The sequence below is a fragment of the Myotis nattereri genome (assembly GCF_964212035.1).
Source record: "Myotis nattereri genome assembly, chromosome: 3".
In the NCBI taxonomy this organism is placed as follows: domain Eukaryota; kingdom Metazoa; phylum Chordata; class Mammalia; order Chiroptera; family Vespertilionidae; genus Myotis; species Myotis nattereri.
Genome location: NC_138077.1, coordinates 81834676 through 81855291, shown reverse-complemented (window position 1 = coordinate 81855291; position 20616 = coordinate 81834676). Strand labels below are relative to the sequence as shown.

The 20616-nt window shown below is 39.6% G+C and overlaps 1 protein-coding gene across 3 annotated transcripts in view; it reads left to right on the top strand.

Annotated features, from left to right (window-relative positions):
* The window catches only part of EPHA6 (EPH receptor A6), a 934835-nt gene that overhangs the window by 767423 nt on the left and 146796 nt on the right, over window positions 1–20616 (top strand). For all 3 annotated transcript variants that reach the window (XR_013995684.1, XM_081086735.1, XM_081086736.1), the window contains one exon: window positions 4133–4194. Coding sequence is in view for 2 of the 3 variants with exons in the window: in XM_081086735.1 (XP_080942861.1) it covers window positions 4133–4194 (62 nt within the window). In the remaining variant the exon portion in view is untranslated. The remainder of the gene's footprint in view (window positions 1–4132; window positions 4195–20616) is intronic.

Here is a 20616-nt window from a genome sequence, read left to right as displayed (position 1 = left end):
TGACTGACTCAAGAATCCTGGGATCTGTCCATTGATTTCAGTACAATGCAAGTACTAATTTGATTCTGTGATGTGAGGCACTTGGAATAAGTGGCTAAAATTGTAAAAAAGAAAAAAGTGAAATATTTTTTAAATGTAAAAAGAGAATTAATCACCTCTAAATGTATTTTCCTAAAACAATGCAATATATATTTTTTACATATTAAAAATAAGACAAAAATACTGTTACCAATGACTTCTCTCACCTGATCAGATATTGAAGAATACTGTACTAATTTCCTTAATTTCCCTTAGACTTATCTATTTTCTTGATTATAAAGTGTAACCATGAACTGTAAAGTTGCTTGTAACCTTCATAGTGTAACTTCCCTAGGACACACACTAGGAAACAAACAGTATTCTAAAAAAAATGCCTTAGTTTAACAACAGCTGCTGTCAGTTGATGCTACTGGACAAAATACAAAAGATGCAGTTCAGGTGTGAAACGTATAATTCACAAGAAACCTAGGACGTCTTCACTGGACTCTTTATTATCTTTAATGAGGAGATTAAACTTGTCACTGATGAATTTTAGGATTGCATGAAGTATCTCCCAAGAAGTTATAGATAGAACTAATTTCAAAGTACTTTGTATCCATGTAGATCAAAATCTTGCTGAAATACTTCAGGGTTACTTTCTCAGGAATTGTGAAATTGATGAGAAAAATCAACTTGTTTCTATGAAGCATCTACTCTGCTCAGCTGCACGGGAGGTGGCCTTGAGAAACCCAGTGAAAAAGGATACAAAGCATCTATGGGAAGATAAAGAAAAGCAACCTAATATAAAACCAGGCACAGGTCAGAATGCAGACAAAGTTGTGATGGGAATGCAGCTATAGGAAATATCACTGTGGGAGACTCTCAAGGAACAGGTGCAGTGTATACAATCTGGGGAGCTGTGAGGTGAGATGTGTAGAGAGAGAAGCAAGTTGGGAGGTAATCCTGGCAGGGGAAATCCAAAAGGAAAGGCAGAAGGAGACAGGAATGAAGGAGTATAGGTGATAATGACAACTGATGGATCAGGAAACAATAAGGCTGGTTAGGAGAGATGAAGATTGGCTAACAGAGGCTTACAGTTTTGATCTATAAACAGTGTCTGAGAGGCACCATGGCATGAAGGGTAAGAGCTTAAGTTCTGAGACTGACTGCCTGATACTACCACTTACTAGCTGTTTGACTTTAGGCAAGTAATTTAACTTTCTATCCCTCAATTTTCTTCTCTGTGGAATTGGGATAATAATAGCATGTATCAGTATAAGTGAAGTGCTTGCAAACTCTTTTTATTCTAATAAGACTGACATTCTTAGGGAGAGGATAAATATTTTTTAAATTTTATTTTTAAAAAGTTAAATATGTTTTTCTAACAGCAATGGTCAAGGTAGATTGAAATGTTGTGACTATGGGCAGAAGAACTCAGGTAGTCATTGTAGTAACCCAACATTTCCTCTTAACATCCATAATCTATTATACATCAAACTGTGGTATATTGGTCTCAGAATTTTTATATTTATACAAGAGACCCAGTGCACATAATTCGTGCATGGGCGGGGGGGATTTCCCTCAGCCCAGCCTGCCCCCTCTCACAGTTCGGGAGCCCTCAGGGGATGTCCTACTGATGGCTTAGGCCCACTCAGAGAGTGGCCTCCCTCTGGCCTCCCTCTGTGGAAGGCGGATCAGGGGAAAGTGCCAGCCCCATCACTCCACTGCTGCTGCCACTGCTGGCTGCCACAGCTGCCAAGGTGTTTTCATCAACACAGACTCCAGTTCCTTCACCACGAAAAAATGACAACTTTCTTTAGGCATTTTCAAGATGTGTCTTTCATAGGATATGACATTTCTTTTCTTTCTTTTCTTCTTTTCTTCCTTTCTCTCTTTCCTTTCTTTTCTCCTCACCTGAGGATATTTTTCCATTGATTTTTAGAGAGCATGGAAGAGAGAAGGAAAGACAGAGAGAAACATCAATGTGAGAGGGACACTTCGATTGGTTTCCTCCTGCATGAGTCCTGACCTGGGCCCTGGCAAGGGAGGAACCTGCAACCTAGGTACATGCCCTTGATCAGAATTGAACCCGACCCTGCGGTCCACAGGCCAAGGCTCTATCCACTGAGCCAAACCAGCTAGGGCAGGATATGACATTTCTTAGTCCCTCTAGCAGTGGACCTTCGTTTTTTCCTCCAGGAGTGAGGTGAAAAAACCCTAGATCACCTTCTTGGATTCTTATTACCCAAGTTACCAAGAACACTGCCAGTGGCATACAGGGAGCTTAGCCAATGAGCAGTCAGAAAAGGTGTTTCCTCTGCAGCTCATGCGCAGAGGCAGGACTGCTGGCAAGCTACAGCTGGCACAACCCCCCTTGGGCAGGGCCCCCCCAGCTCTGCTCAAGCCTCCGCCGTGGCTTGGGCAGGGCCTCAAAGCAAGCATTCTTCCTGGCTGCTCATGCTGGCCACTCTAACCAGCCGCCCCCCGCCCCCTGGGACTGGAGGACTCTGGTGGGGCTGAGAGGACTAGGCGCTGCCATCTTTGTGATGGAGTGACAGTTAATTTGCAAATTACCCTTTTATTAGGATAGTAGAATAGTAAGATGACCTTTTATTTTTCCCTACCTTGCTAACCAAGTGTTTACATCAGGCTCCTAGTCGCTAAGCTCTTTGAAATCAATAGTCAAATAAAAAAATTCATTACAAACTTTCAGATTTAAAACCTGATTTTCTAGGTCACTGATTATAATAGTGCTGACAGTTCATTTGACCTCAATATTTTCTGATAAAGTTCTTTATCTGTATTTGGGTGAAATTAATGACTTTAGGGAACATAATAGAGATCCAACAAAATGGATGTCTTCTTTGGGTTCTAATTCTATGCATGATAAATTGGGAACTTTATTATTACATTTAACCTTTAGCACATCTTTCTTTAAAATACAGATTCAACTGTTAAAATCTAGCATTTGCAGACATTGTACTAATTTGTTACTATCACCCTTTCTAACCCACAAGGCTTAGACTTGTAAAAGGGACATGACTTACAACATGAGACCTAATTTTCCATGATACGTGAGCCCTAATTTTTCCATGTTTGGTACACATAATTTCTTCCCAGATCTTTATACTCATGAGGACAAACTCTGTGCACAGTGCAGATTAAATTGCTAAAAATTCCAATGGGAAGCAAGAAATATAGAAGTAAAAAGTAAATATGTCATACATGTTTGTTTCAGGTAAATAACATTTTCCCTTCATTTGAAATGAGTTTATCTTTTAAACTTGGGAAATTGAGCAGAACAAATAGATTATTTTCTTTGAAACAAATCAAAGTTACTTATGTCAAATATGCTACCTAATAGAGGTATTAGGAACTGTAACAATTGCAAATAGATATGATATAAAAAAAATGATGTTTAGTTTCTGATTTTAGCTTCTGCACTAGACTATGAAATCAGAGTTACTTATTTTTCATGTACTGCCATCATTGTTCTGTTGATCTAATCTATGTCCAATAAAGAGATGATCAAGAATTATTACAGATCCCACCAACTTGGTAGCATTCATCAATCTACTGGCATTTTTCTACTTAAAAGCCTTTAAAAACAGACTATGACCGATGGTTTATCATTTCTTAAAGAGAATTTATGAATTTCTCTTTTCTGCTTTGCCTGAGGACTATTTCGGAAATGCCCAGTCTGATGTAATTCAGCCATGATTACTGCACCATTGTAGAAGTTGCAGCACAATTGCCAAAGCAGCTACAGTAACTATTCAAACCCTGACTTCAGCTTGTTGATTATCTCTTAAGGAAAAGCTCAAGACAAAAAGAACATAATCTAAACAAACGAGTGATTGCGGGGCTTTAGAAAAGGAAGTGCTTAATTCTTTTGTAATTCATATTGTAATTCATGTCCCTTTTATGAACTCAAATAATGCTATAAAGAAATGGAGAGGCGTGTAGTATGAGTACTTCTATAGAAGCATGTTGGAAAATGAAATTCCTATTAATAAAATACAAATAATTTAGCTGCCGCAGCTGGAAACCTCTAACTGCAGCACGTATTTCTGTGATTGCTCTAATCCTGTGTGTTCCCTTGCTCTATTTGCAGGCCGGCCAGTTATGATTGTGGTGGAATATATGGAGAATGGATCCCTAGACTCCTTTTTGCGGGTAAGGGGTTTTTTTTTTTCTGGTGGCATTTAAATAAGCTATTCTGAGTTCTAGAATTAAATCATTTATCATCAATTAATTGTTGCATAATGTGACTCATGGATTTTTCTGTGAAGAATAGCAGCATTTTCTCTAGGGTGCATTTCTCTCATACTGTGATATATTAGAGTGTTATTAAATGGGCAATATATACACATAATAATATAATTTATTTCTCTTATAAATTCACTTGCCATGCTAATATATATATTTCAAATAATGTTATAAAGAAAGAGATTCAATGAAACTTAGTTACTTCATATAGCCATTCATTCCTCTTTATCACACTTAACTATTTAGTATGTTTTATGCATTACCTGTAATGCTGAATCCCTTAATTAATGTTTATTGATCAACAATGACTCGAATTGATTTCAGAAAACTGGTTTAATCAATTTTGTTCCTCTCAATTTCATTTGGCTGACTATTCAGAAAGCAAAATAAAAAAGAATAAAAAAATAGCAGAGATTTGTTCTGGAACAAAAAATTTTAAAGTACTTTTTTAAACTGGCTTTTTCTTACCAGTACTAGAGGCCCGGTACACGACATTCATGCACTGTGAGAAGGGGGTCCATTAGCCTGACCTGTACCCTCTCGCAGTCTGGGACCCCTCAGGGGATGTCCGCCTGCCACAGAGGCGGGAGAGGCTCCTGCCACTGCCACTACACTCACCAGCCATGAGCCTGGCTTCTGACTGAGCAGTGCTCCTCCTGTGGGGGTGCACTGACCACCAGGGTGCAGCTCCTGCATTAAGCATCTGCCCCATGGTGGTCAGTGAGTGTCATAGCGACCAGTCGTCCCACTGTTCAGTCGATTTGCATATTAGCCTTTTATTATATAGGATGGTATATTTTAAAAATCTTTTGTTTTACATACATGCATACCTAGGAGATATTGTGGATTTGGTTCCAGACCATCATAATAAAGCAAATATCACAATAAAGTAAATCACACGAACTTTTGGTTCCTGAGTGCATATAAAAGTTCTTACACTATACCGTAGTCTATTAAGTGTGCAATATTATTGTGTTTACAAAAACAATGTACATATCTTAATTTAAAAATACTTTATGACTTAAAAATGCTAACCATCATCTGAGCCTTAAACATCCTAATCTTTTTGCTGGTGGAGGTTCTTGCCTCAATGTTGATGGCTGCTGACTAATCAGGCAGTGACTGCTGAAGGTTGGGTTGACTGTGGCAATTTCTTAAGATAACACAGCAATAAAGATTGCCACAACTATTGACTCTTCCTTTCACAAATGATTTCTCTGTGGCATATGATGCTGTTTGATAGAATTTTACACACACTGTAACTTCTTTCAAAATCAGAGCCAATCCTCTCAAACCCTGTCAACTGCTTTATCAACTAAGTTTGTGTACTATTATAAGCCTTTTGTTGTCATTTCAACAACCTTCACAGCATTTCACCCAGAGTAAATTCCATCTCAAGAACCACTTTCTTTGCTCACCTATAAGAAGCAACTCCCCCTCCATTAAAGTTTTATCTTGAGATTGCAGCAATTCTGTCACATCTTTAGGCTCCACTTCTGATTCTAGCTCCCTTACTATTTCCACCACACCTGCAGTTACTTCTTCCACTGAACTCTTGAATTCCATCCATGAGGGTTGGAATAAACATCTTCCTAATTCCTGTGATGTTGATATTTTGATGTCTTCCCATGAATCATGAATGATGTTAATGACATCTGGAATAGTTAATCCTTTCCAGAAGCTTTTCAATTGACTTTGCCCCAATCCATCAGAGGAATCACTATCTATGGCAGCTATCTATCTATATAAAAGCCTAAGCAACCATTGCAACTAAATGGACGACCGATCAGCAGGTTGCGTGGGGCGACCAGGTCAGCGGGGGGGGGGGGGGGGGGGGGGGCAGTTGGGGGCGATCAGGCTAGCAGGCAGAGGCAGTTAGGGGTGATCAGGCCAGCAAGGGGGTAGTGAGGGGCTATCAGGCAGGCAGGAAGGCAGGTGAGCAGTTAGGAGCCAGGGGTCCAGGATTGTAAGAGGGATGTCTGACTGGGGATCGGGCCTAAACCAGCAGTTGGACATCTCCTGAGGAGTCCTGGATTGGAGAGGGTGGAGGCTGGGCTGAGGGGACCGCCCCCCCCCCACACACGAATTTCGTGCACCGGGCCTCTAGTCTCTCTATATAAAAGCCTAAGCGACCAAACGACTGAATAACCGGTCGACCAGTCACTATCATACACACTGACCACCAGGGCAGTAGCTGCCCCCAGGTGGTCAGTGCATTACCACAGTGGGAGCGCCACTCAGCTGACCAAAGGGCACCAGATGCTGGGCTCACAGCTGGCAAGAGCAGCTGCAGCAGCACAAGCCTCTCCCACCTCCGCAGCAGCCCTATCAAGCGGAGGTGGTGGCAGGTAGAGCGGGGCCAGGATGAGCGGGAGCAGTGCAGCACCCGGCCGGAGCTCAGGCTCCTCCCTGGCCGCCTGCCACTTCCCGCACTACTACCCAGATTGCAAGAGGGCGCAGGCCAGGCTGAGGGACCCCACTGGTTCACAAATCTCTGCACTGGGCCTCTAGTAGCCATATATGTATTTCTTAAATGATACGACTTGAACCATGGGCTGCAGAATGGATGTTGTGTTAGCAGGCAAGAAAACAATATTAATCTCATTGTACATCTTCATCAGAGCTCTTAGGTCACCAGATATATTGTCAATGAGCAGTAATATTTTAAAAGAAGTCTTTTTTTCTGAGCAGTAGGTTTTGATAGTAGACTTAAAATATTCAGTAAACCATGTCGTCAACAGACGTGCTCTCTTCCAGGCTTTGTTGTTCCATTTGTAAAGCACAGTCAGGGAAGATTTAACATGATTCTTAACGACCATAGGATTTATGGCATGGTATATGAGCACTGGCTTCAGCTTAAAGTCGCCAGGGCATTAGCCCCTAACCAGAGAGTCAGTCTGTCCTTTGGTGCTGTGAAGACAGGTATTGGCTTCTCTAGCTATGAAAGTTGTAGAAGGTTAACTGTTGTTTAGTGTGGCCATCTTCAGTAATAATCTCAGCTGGATTTTCCACATAACTTTCTGCAGCTTCTGCATCAGCACTGCTCTTTCGTTGTGATGACAGTTTACACCTCATGAACTGACCTCTACTAGCTTCAGGCTTTTCTTTTACAGCCTCCTCGCCTCTCTTGGTTTAAGGGAATGTGGTAGCTGGTTTGATCTTTTGTCCAGTCCACTAAACTTCTCCATTTCAGCAATCAGGCTATATCGCTTTCGGATTATTCATGTGCTCAATGGAGTGGCACTTTCCGTTTCCTTCAAGAACTTTTCATTTATATTCACAACTTGCGTAACTGGCATAAGAGGCCTAGCTTTCAGCCTGTCTCCACTTTTGACATGCCTCCCTCACTAAACTTACTCATTTCTAGCTTTTGATTTAAAGTGAGAGACATATGACTCTTCCTTTCACTTGAACACTTAAGAAGCCATTGAGGGTTATTGATTGACCTAATTTCAATATTGGTGTGTTAAAAGGAATAAGGAAGCCCAAGGAAAGACAAAGAAAGAGAGAGAGGGAGAGAAGAAGCGAGGGAGAGAGAGAGGTATAGCTGGTCAATGGAGCAGTAAGAACACACACACTTATTGATTACATTCACTTGTCATGACACCCCAAAACAATACAATAGTAACATCAAAGATCGCGGATCACAAATCACCATGACAAATATAATAATAATGAAAATGTTTGAAATATTGCAAGATTTACCAATGTGTGACACAGAGACATGAAATGAGTAAATGTTGCTGAAAAAATGGCACTGATAGACCTGCTCATCTACGGGTTGCCACAGACCTTCAATTTATAAAAAGCAGTATCTGTGAAGCCTAATAAAATAAGGTGTGCCTGTAGTGGTACAGAATAACAGCTGAGACGGCACCGTGAAGTTATATTTTAAAATATATTTATAATATCTTTAACATTTAAAAAGCTATCATATACAACAAACAAATTCATTAATAGTAAAATAAATTAATTAATTAAATTAAATAAAAAGAGCCTTAAGAAAAACCCAGAGTAAGCAGAAGGAAGAAAATAATAAAGATCAGAGTGGAAATAAACAACGTACAGACCAGAAAAACAATACAAATGATCAATAAAACCAAGAGCTGGTTCTTTGAAAGGATAAACAACATTGATGAACCTCTAGCCAGGCTCACCAAGAAACAAAGAGAGAGGACCCAAATAAACAAAATCAGAAATGAAAGAAGTGATGTAACAACTGACCCACAGATATACAAAGGATTGTAAAAAAAATACTATGAATAACTATACTCCAACAAACTGGACAACCTTGACGAAATGAACATTTTCCTAGAAAAATACAAGCTTCTAAAACTCAATCTGAAAGAATCAAAAAACCTGAATAGCCTGATACTACCGATGAAATTAAAGCAGTAATCAAAAGCTTCCAGCAAACAAAAGCCCTAGGCTGAACGGCTTCACAGGGGAATTTTATCAAACATTCAAAGAAGAACTAAAACCAATCCTTCTCAGACTATTCCAAATAATTCAAGAGGAAGGCACACTTCCAAGCTCTTTCTATGAAGCCAGCATTACCCTAATCCCAAATCCAGATAAAGACACTACAAAGAAAGAGATGTACAGGCCAATATCCCTGATGAACATAGATGCTAAAATCCTCAACAAAATTCTAGCAAATTGGATCCAGCATTACATTAGAAAGATCATACACCATGACCAAGTGGGATTTATTCCTGGGATGCAAGGCTGGTACAATATCCCCAAATCAATAAACATGATACATCATATAAGCAAATCAAGAGACAAAAATCACAAAATCATATCAATTGATGCAGAAAAGGCATTTGACAAAATCCAACACTCTTTCCTAATAAAAACTCTCAGCAAAATGGGAATAGAGGGATCATACCTCAACATAATAAAAGCCTTATATGACAAAACTACAGCCAACATCATACTCAATGGGCAAAAACTAAAATCATTTCCCATAAGAACAGGAACAAGACAGGGATGCCCGATCCTGTTCAACATAGTATTGGAAGTGCTAGCCATAGTGATCAGACAAGAAGGAGAAATAAAAGGCATCCAAATTGGAAAAGAAGAAGTAAAGTTGTCATTATTTGCAGATGACATGATATTATACATAAAAAACCCTAAAGACTCCATCAAAAAACTACTAGAATTAATGAATGAATTCAGAAATGTAGGAGGATACAAAATTAACACCCAGAAATCTATGTCTTTTTTATACACCAATAATGAACTCACAGAAAGAGAAACTGAAAAAACAATCCCATTAACCATTGCAAAAAAAATTAGGATACCTAGGAATAAATCTAACCAAGGAAGTAAAGGACTTGTACTCAGAAAATTATAGGATGCTGAAAAAAGAGATAGGGGGAGACATAAACAAATGGAAGAATATACCATGTTCATGAATTGGTAGAATCAACATCATTAAAATGTCCAATACTACCCAAAGCAATCTATAGATTCAAGGCAATCCCCATTGAAATACCAACAGCATATTTCACAGACCTAGAACAAACTCTCCAAAAATTCATCTGGAAAAAAAAAAAAAAAAAAAAACCTGATTAGCTGCAGCAATCTTGAGAAAGAAGAACAAAGTTGGTGGAATCACAATACCAGATATCAAGTTATACCACAAAGCCACTGTAATCTAACAGCCTGATACTGGCACAAGAACAGGCATATAGGTCAATGGAACAGGACAGATATTCCAGAAATCGACCCAAGCCATTATGCTCAATTACCATTTGACAAAGGAGGCAAGAGCATACAATGGAGTCAAGACAGTCTCTTCAGTAAATGGTGTTGAGAAAATTGGACAGATACATGCAAAAAAAAATGAAACTAGACCACCAACTTACACCATACACAAAAATAAACTCAAAATGGTAATGGACTTAAATATAAGATGGAAAACCATAAAAATCTTAGAAGAATCCATAAGCAGCAAAATAGCAGACATTTGTCATAGCAATATCTTAACTGATACAGCTCCAAGGGCAATGGAAACTAAGGCGAAAATAAACAAATGGAACTACATCAAAATAAAAACCTTCTTCACAGCAAAAGAAACCATCAACAAAACAACAAGAATTCATGGGAGAACATATTTCCCAATGTTAACTCTAATAAGGGTTTAATCTCCAAAATTTATAGGGAACTCATACAACTTAACAAAAGGAAGATAAACAATCCAATCAAAAAATGGGCAAAGGACCAAAAAATGGGAAAGAGGACAAGCCAAGAGACATATAAAAACATGCTCAACGTCACTAATCATCTGAGAGATGCAAATCAAAACAACAATGAGGTACACCTGTCAGAATGGCTATCATCAGCAAATCAACAAATGACAAGTGCTGGTGAGGATGCGGAGAAAAAGGAACCCTCATGCACTGCTGGTAAGAATGCAGACTGGTAAAGCCACTGTGGAGAAAAGTATGGCGTTTCCTCAAGAAATTAAAAATGGAACTCCCACCCTGATCGGTTTGGCTCAGTGGATAGACCATCGGCCTGGGGACTGAAGGGTCCCAGGTTCGATTCCAGTCAAGGGCATGTACCTTGGTTGCGGGCACATCCCCAGTAGGGGGTGTGCAGGAGGCAGCTAATTGATGTTTCTCTCTCATCAATGTTTCTGACTCTCTATTCCTCTCCTTCCTCTCTGTAAAAAATCAATAAAATATATTTTTTAAAAAATGGAACTCCCATTTAACCCAATAATCCCACTTCTAGGAATATTTCCCAAGAAACAGAAACACCATTCAGAAAGGATATATGCACTCCTATGACCATAGCAGCACAATTTACAATAGCTGACATTTGGAAACAGCCTATTGCCCATCTGCACTGCGGCAATGGTCACCAACCTTTTGGACCTCGCGGACCACTGGAATTCTTACAATTTGCAACAACATGGATGGAACTGGAGAGCATTATGCTAAGCGAATAAGCCAGTCAGAGAAAGATGAATATCACATGATCTCATATGTGGAATATAATGAACAACATAAACTGAAGAACAAAAATAGAACCAGAGATATAGAAGCATCAAACAGCCTGTCCAACCTATAAGGAAAAGCAGTGTGGGGGGGGGGAGGGTAGTGCAGGGGGGGAGGAGTGGGTAAGCGGGTAAGAGATCAACCAAAGGACTTGTATGCATGCATATGAGCATAATCAATGGACACAGACAGTAGGGGGCTGAGGGCATATGCTGGCGAGTGGGAGCGGCCGGGAGACGTCAATGGGGGAAAAAGGAGAGTCATGTAATACTTTAAACAATAAAGAATTTAAATTAAAAAAAAAAAAAGCTTTGAGGGGAAAAAATAGGACAATATGTTCATGAATCTAGGGTAGGCAAAGAATTACCTACATTTCTGGATGTCCAAAGAAAGAAATAGATCTTATGAGTTAAACGCAAGATATCAGTATTAAGTTGTTTTTAATTTTTGTTGAATTTATTGGAGTAACATTGGTTAATAAAATTATATAGGTTTTAAGTGTAAAAAAGGGGGAGGGGGAGTCTGGCTGGTGTGCTCAGTGGTTGAGCGTCGACCTATGAGCCAGGAGGTTGCAGTTTGATTCCTTGTCAGGGCACATGCCTAAATTTCAGCTCGATCCCCAATAGGGGGCTTGCAAGGGGAAGCCAATCAATGTTTCTCTCTCATCATTGATATTTCTATCTCTCTCTTGCTCTCCCTTTCTCTCTGAAATCAATAAAAAAATATTTTTTAAAAATAGTAAAATAAATATGAAAAATAATCACTAAGGTCAATGTTTTTCATCTCCAGCAGAGGTTACATGTTTTGAATGTCACTGTATTCATTAAAACATATCTATCTACAGAGACACAGCCATTTTTCTTACTTATAAACTGACTGTACTTTGGCTATTTGTACTATGTTGTATCATTTTTCTTCTTCATTTTTATGAGAATAAACAGTCTCAAGCATTGTTTCTTCAGTTCATTTTTTGCTCCACATTATTTGGACAAGTTCTGTGTGTATCCTTACCTTTCTCTCTTGATCGCATTTTCATGTATTTTTTTCTTGATTCCATGCCCTCTTATTTCAACTGCTCTCAATATTAGCAGTGATAACACATTTATTCTGTGACTGGATGTCCACATTCAATGCCAGAAGCTAAATTCAGCAAAATTGTCAAGTTATTACGGAGCAATACTCCTCACACAATGCAACATGAAATTCATAGGTGTGTGGGGACATGAGCTATTTGTTTGTTTGTATTTTCTGTAGCCTTTCTCAGCTATAAAATAATGTTATGTCTTGTATTCATTGCTCCTGTAAATGTGCCAAACTATTTTGGAATAAGTTATCAGGATCATCTATGGTACTTCAAATGCAGATATACTTATGTCTTTCCATTATATTTATTCAAAAACTCATTTTTATCAGATAGGTATTATTATCTAATGATGCTTGGGAGAGGTTTTTATATTTGTATCAGCTATATCCTAGAGCTGAATATAAAGGCAAACAATGTAGCACATAATAAAAGCAAATAATGCCCAGTCTAAATTGCTCCTGGAAATTGGATCAGATGACTGCCACAAGCAAATTAAGAAATGTTAGCTTCAGATATACTTTTTATCCTGCCCATTCATGAATTAATTAAAAATGTTATAAAGAAAAGATAATATATTATCAATTAAATATTTACTTATAAACATCCTACTACATATTTATGAGTGGTATAATTCATGATTTAAAATTTAAAAACTAATATTTTCCCATTCTTATGCACCATGTACGTAAGACACCATAGAGGCTGGGAAAGAGTAACTTTTCAATTGGTGGTAGCTACCATTAATACTACTATGAGAATTATATATTTTCTCAGCTTATCTTGGCTCTGCCACTTGCTGGTTATGTGACCTTAAGACTTGAGCAAATGACTAACTTTTTGTGTCTCTGTTTACCCATCTGTAAAATAGGAATATTAGCAGTATCTACTTCATACAAATGTTATAAGCATATAGTAGTTGATTATTTTAAAGTTTATAGAATAACGCCTGACACATTGTAAATGGGAAAGAGTGAGGATTCAAACTCAAATCTCTGGCTCAAAAAGCCATGTTCTAATACATCATGAATTCTACCTTTTTATTAAATCACTTATTACTTCTTCTTATAAGTCCACTGCCATCTCCCATCTATGTGTCCCCTCTGATCATAGAATTTCTATTAAAATAAAAATGAAGGGGGAAAGAGTGCCAGATACTCTCTTTTTACCCTTCTTTAAGTTTCTTACACTTCTTTGTAATCATCTCTTTTATCCCAGAACCTCAAAGTGCTTTATAAACTTTGTCGGACACTTAATCCCCTATGGCAAGCAGAAATAAAAGCTATGTATATATCCCTCAGATTCTCAAAAGCGAAAACATTTTTTAAACTATTTTTGTAGAATTTGATCATCACAGCTTCTGTGAACACAGAAAAGGAAGTGGCTGAGTGCACTGCATCGCATTGTAGGGAAGACCCCCAGGCTCACTAACAGCACTCTGTGCCCTGGAGGCAGAGGGCGTCCCTTTGGTCTCCCACACTATTCAAAAAGGAGTGGTAGCAACACTAAGCCCAAGATTACAATCCAGTGCCTGTGGTGGTGGCTGTCTGAGCTACTGCAATGGATTCATAAATCTTATACTGTTTGGGATCCTTATGGGCATTTCTCCAGATATGTATTGTCTGGATAAGTGTGTGTGTTTGTGAGCAATTGTGTATGTGGAGAAGGGGTGCCGGTGGGTATGTCACTGTGTGTTTTTGCTTTTAGTTTTAAAATAAACTCGAACAGCAAGCTGGCTGCCCGCAAAGTCTGACCTCACTGGTGTGCAGATTTGCCTAACTTTTCCAATTGTACTTAATTCCTAGAGTTTAAAATAAGTGTAATCTTGACCTTCATCCCTGGTTGGTCTTTCTCCTCTATACGTACAGTTTTCATAAACACTTTTAGTGACACCTAACAGCAGCTTGTACCTCATCTTTTAAGCCCCGTTTTTATAACAGTATTAACTAGCAATTAGTTATAAAAAGAGACAAAATATTTTGAAACTTTGAGATATCATATGTCAACCATACAAAATTATTCCTTTATTTTATAGCATTTGTTGAATGTAGATTTGTTTATCATAGCATAACATTCAGTTATATAAAAATATAATGCCAGTGGTTTTAGTTCAAGATGGTATATTTTGTTCTGCTGCAGCTTCTTGCTCCCATCTCAAATCCTTTGACATGAGAGAAAAGATATGCATACATTAATTACATGAGTGAGCACGGAGTGTCATCCATAAATAACAAATACAAAAAGGGAGAAATTAACAAAAGCAAACAAGATCAGACTGAGTTAAGGGAACCACAGCTCAAGAAAGGATGCTTGCGAGCAAAAAGAATATGTGGAAGCTGGTGCTCCCAACCGGGGTGAAGATGCAGAGGAGGAGCAGGGAGGGCCGGCAGCTGGGAGAAGATGACGAGTTTAATCTGTGTCATGTTACATGTGGGATGCCTATGGAACATGCAGCAAAAATGTTCAGGCAGCAATTCGGAATATAAAACTGAAGTTCAGTGGAAAAATCTTTACTAAAGTTAAAGAACTGGGAATCGGTAACATAAACGTGGTTATTGAAGCCAAACCATGATATTTACTAGGAAGAAGTAGAAAAAGGAAAGGAGTTGAGCAAGGTTTCTACTCTGTGGCATGTCAACCTGAGGTGGCAACAGGCCAGCGTCCCCAAAGGTTACTAAGAATGAGAAGTCAGAGAGGAGCAGGGAGAGAGAGGGACACGGAATCCCACCTCTGAGAGAACAGGGCATTTCAGGCAGGAGCAAGTAAGCAATTGTAGCAAATGCAATAGAGAACTTCTGAAAGACAGAAGCTGGAAAGCATCCATGGGATTTAGCACTTATGGGGTCCTCAGTTATCTCAAGAGTGCTTTTAATGGTTGGTTTCAGACAGAAGCCACATTGCAGAGGGCAAAATGAGAATGAAAGATACATAGGATGTGGGAGGTGGAGACACTTTAGGGGAAAAGTGGATGAGACAGCAAGACAAGAGGAAATCAGATGCTAGTAGACAATAAAAGAAAAATCAATGGTATCCTTTTAAAATATTTTTCATGGATTTTAGAGAGAGGAAGGGAGGGAGAGAAAGAAACATTGATGTGAAAGAGAAACAGGAGTTGCTGCCCTCCGCATGCACCCCGACTGGGTATCAAGCCCACAACATGGGCATGTGTCCTGACTGGGAAACAAACCAGCAATCTTTCATTGCACAGGATGATGTTCAGCCAACTGAGCCACACCAGACAATGTTGAGTGGTATCTTTTAAGATAGAAAAATATTCAGACAATTTATACACTGAGGGATAGGAATCAAAGAAAATACATTGGTAAGGCAAAATATCCCAGGACATGGGAAGGTACAAAATCAAGGCCCCTGCTGGATTGACTTTGAGTAGCAGAAGCCTGTGCACACCTTCTAAGGCTGAAGGGACTGTGTGTGTGGATCTAGAGAGATTTATGAGGAATAAGTATTAAGTTAAAGGAAATGATACTTGATGATGTTGCATTTCTACCTGAAGTAGGACAGGACATGTGGGAGTCTGAGGACAAATTTTAATGAATGTTCAGAATAATTGCTGAAGTTAGAAAGAAAAGTAGCTGGTCAGATGACCCAAGGCAGGATCATCAGGAGCAGGTTCTGCTCCGAGACGACAGTTGTTTCCGGGTCCTAAAAAGGGCGACTAAAAATCTTTACCAAGGTTTTAATGACATGCAACTTAAGTGGCCAGGAAGGGGCTCTCTGGACTGCTGGCCCAATCATTTTTACTTGTTACGTGCACTCTTCCTGCACTCACGCCAGACCCTACCTTTGCTCATGGAGAAAGTGACATAATTAACTAATCATGCTGACATCAGCTGACATCACCCCTAACCACTCGCCTGCCTGCCTGCCTTATTGTCCCTAACCGCCTCTGCCTCTGTCCTCGCCGCCAAAGCTTCGTCCGAAAGAACCTCCAGAATGACGTCCAGAAGGTCGTTCAGCTGTCCGGTCTAATTAGTATATTATGCTTTTATTATTATAGATTAAATGGCTTATAGACCTAAAATTCCTAGAACAGTGTCTGGCATATATGAAGGTCTAATAATCTATTACTATTATTATTATTATTATTATTACATATTACAAAAGGTGTCACTAAGAGTTTTAAATTAGTTTTTCTGTTACTTCCTGGTATGTTTTTTTCTAATTGCTAAAAATAATTTCAATTGTCACCATTTAGAAAAATCTAGTTATACCTCACGAATATGAATATTTAAATAATACATATAAGTGCATATTATCATTTCAAAAGTAATGTGAGTCATTTGAAGAGTTTCCCTGAACAAATGCAAAGCTAATATTAATTTAAAAAATTAAAGGGATCTTTTAAATATTTATGTACTTAAATTATAAATCTAGTAAAGATGGCATTTTACCTTATGCTAGTTATATATTAATAATGAGAGCTGTATTTTATTAGCACACTTGTCTTATAAAATGTGTTGTACAGAGTTGTGTATGCTGGTATATAAGAGCAAAATTAAACTACAATTAATTCATTTTCTATTCAACAGTAAAAAAGAAGTGAAGTTGCATTTATCTACCAATACCTATTTTTAAAACATAAAGGTTATGGTTGAATTACATCCCTTTAATTGCATTTTTCAGAAAACTATGTGAAACTTCATGCAGACTATTGTAATTATTTATCACGCTTGTGCCAGCTTAATGCCAAATCCTATTCTTAAAATAATGTGACAGTACACATTTAAACATATGTAAGTATGATGTGCTTGGAACCCAGCATAGGGTTGGCTGAACTTTTCATTTTTAAATTTACCTCTTTAAACATTTAGTACTGAAAATGTGTTGTATCATTGTTGTACCTGGTACCATGAAATTGTATTTAATACTTTTCCTTTTCAATTCTCCTTTTGTATACAGGATTTTACATTGATTTTTAATTGGTCTGTAATTTGAAGTTATTATGCTATATAGAGAAATCCCATGCATTTTCCTGAACTCCTCTATGGTATTCCAGTATCCCCTTTTAGACCATACTGGGAATTTTGAATTTTTAGAACTAAATATTAGACTCTAAATTTGTGTTTCTCAACCATGTCTGCAAATCAGAATCACCATCCTAAAGACATTTTACAAAAGACATATGCAGACCCAAGCAGGTTTATTTTGCAAAAACTTCCACAAGTAACTCTGATGCATTCTAACGATGCTTCATCAAGACAATAGCGCTCTGTGACACCTTGCTCCAAATGCCACACAAAAAGTTTATATTTGTTTTGCTCTATTTAAGTGCAACACATAGTAGCTAGTGTAGATTACTTTCATACAAATCTAAACAAATAAATAAATCTAATTCAGTAGTAAGCTTTGCAAACTAAAGCTATATTATATTCAGATTCACTTTAAGCTCTTAAAATGAAACCCAACTTTTATATTTCAGAAATCCATATCTACTTTTCTTCCTCGATATTTTTAGGTATGTTAGAAATGACAATTTTTAGTTTCCTTATCATTGAAATGTCTGATTTTATTGTTGGTGCCCTCTCCCATCTATAAGTGAAAATGTAACTCTGCCAAGTTTAAGTCCAAATCCATGATCACTACAAAAGAAAAAGCCTTGAAGGATTTAGTAAATTCTCTATAGGTTATTATAACAATATTTTCAACTGGGGAAGCCACAAGAATTAAAACTTCTATAGAAAAAAAAAAAGATATTGACTCTTACTTGTACCCTGGTTATTTTAAAACAAGAATGATTTGGTCATTCCTTATTTGGTCATTGTAAATAACCTTAGCCATTTCTTTTTCAAATTCAGGAGTATTTTTAAAAGTCATAGCATGGAGCCCAACCAGTTTGGCTCAGTGGATAGGGCATCGGCCTGCGGACTCAAGGGTCCCAGGCTTGATTCCGGTCAAGGGCATGTACATTGGTTATGGGCACATACTCAGTAGGGAGTGTGCAGGAGGCAGCTGATTGATGTTTCTTTCTCATCCATGTTTCTAACTCTCTATCCCTCTCCCTTCCTCTCTGTAAAAAATCAATAAAATATATTTTTTTTAAAAAGTCATAGCATGGACAACTTTCTGATTTAGAAAGAGAAAAACTGAATTTTAACTTTAAAGCTAAATTATGGAATTAATCCTCCAAGGACTGTTTTCTGCAAAGTAAACTTATAAATCAATAGTTGAGAACTCAAAATGCATTTTCCCATAAATATTTCTTTAAAGATATTACTTAAGTCCTAGGCAGACCTATAAAAGCCTCTTCAACACAGACTACAGCTAAAGGATGTAGCTTCCAATACAGAAGGGGCCAGGAATTTCCTTGGAAAAAAAAAAATAGAAGTGCTTTCCACCCCCCTACATGACTTCCTTGAGCAAAATTATTAAAGGCCATTTTTCTGTAGCATTTACTCCTTTCTTCATGTTCTTTGGTGGCACCTCCCTTCCCCTATCCCCACCCCATAGAAGTACCTGTAACCTGGACTCTCCCCCCACCCTAAATCTAAGCTTCCATTCTTTAGTTTGCATAGATCTTAGCTGGATGTAAAGTTAGACTAATTAATACTAGTGTGTGATTCATAATACTTTTTTGCATTTTTTACATGAACGTACAAGCCCAAATATAATATAATTTATTTTATTTTATTCTGTTAGGAACATGTAACACAAAATCTACTCTCTTGACAAATTTTCAAGTGTACAATACAGTTAAATATAGATGTGATGTTGTTATAGCGGATCACTAGGGCTTATTCATCTTGCAAAACTGAACCAAAAAAGTGAGAACAAGCAGACAGTGAGTGAGGATATTTTTGCACTAGGGGAACACAGAGCTTAGCTCCTCTCTGTTGTTGTAGCTCTTCATACATTCTCATCTTTTGTCCCTTATAAACCAACTAGTGGCCCGGTGCATGAAATTTGTGCACGGGGGTGGGGGTGTTCCTCAACCCGGCCTGCACCCTCTCCAATCTGGGACCCCTCGAAGGATGTCCTACTGCCGGTTTACATGGATCGGACCTAAACCGGCAGTCAGACATCCCTCTCGCAATCCAGGACTGCTGGCTCCTAACCGCTCACCTGCCTGCCTGCCTGCCTGATTGCCCCTAATCACTCTGCCTGCTGGCCTGCTCTCCCCAAACTGCCCCCCATGCCAGTGTTCTTGCCCCCAACTGCCTCCCCTGCCAGCCTGCTCACCCCCACCTCCCCTCCCCACTGGCCTGCTTGCCCCCAACTGTCCCCCTGCTGGCCTGCTCACTCCAAACTGCACCATCCCCGCTGTCCTGATCACATCCAACTGACCCCCACTGATGGCCTGCTTGCCGCCAACTGGCCCCACTGCTGGTCTACTCACTCCCGACGGCCCGGCCCCCCACCAGCCTGATCACCAACTGCCCTCTCCTCTTGGCCTCTAACTGCCTCTACCTCAGCCCCACCACCATGGCTTTGTCCAGAAGAACATCTGGAAGGTCTCCTGGAAGGTCTCCCAGTCTAATTAGCATATTACCCTTTTCATATTACCCTTTTATTAGTATAGATAGATGGCTGGTACACAGGTGGGGCCAGCTGGTTTGCCCTGAGGGTATCCCGGATCAGGGTGGGGGTTCCCTTGGGACATAGGATGGCCTGGGTGAGAGGCCTGTGGTGGTTTGCAAGCTGGTCATGCCCCCATGGGGTGAGAGTCCCTGCTGGGGGGCCGTGGTCAGCCTGGGTGAGGGGCTGAGGGCTGTTTTCAAGCTTGCCACACCCCCTTCAGGGTGGGTTCCCCACTGGGATGCCTGGCCAGCCTGGGTGAGGGGCTGAGGGCCATTTTCAGGCTGGCCAAGCCCCCCCACCCAGTGGGGACCCTCACCCCATGAGGGTGTGGCCAGTCTGGGTGAGGGGCTGAGGGCTGTTTACAGGCTGGCCACACCCCCTCAGGGTGGGGGTCCCCACTGGGGTGCCTGGCCTGACTGGGTGAGGGGCAGATGGCTGTTTGCAGGATGGCCATGCCCCCCGGCGACACAAGCTCCCAGCCCCTCCTTTTTTTCTTTTTTGTTTTCAGCACCTCCTTGAGCGGAAGCCAGGGTGGCTGGAAGCAGGTATCTGGGATTTATTTATCTTCTATAACTGAAACTTTGTAGCCTTGAGCGGAGGCCACAGCTGGGCCAAGGCAGGCGGGAAGCTTGGCTTCCTCCATCACCGGGGGCAACCCAAGCCTCCTCTTTGCTCCAGCTCCGTGGCTGCCGCCATCTTGTT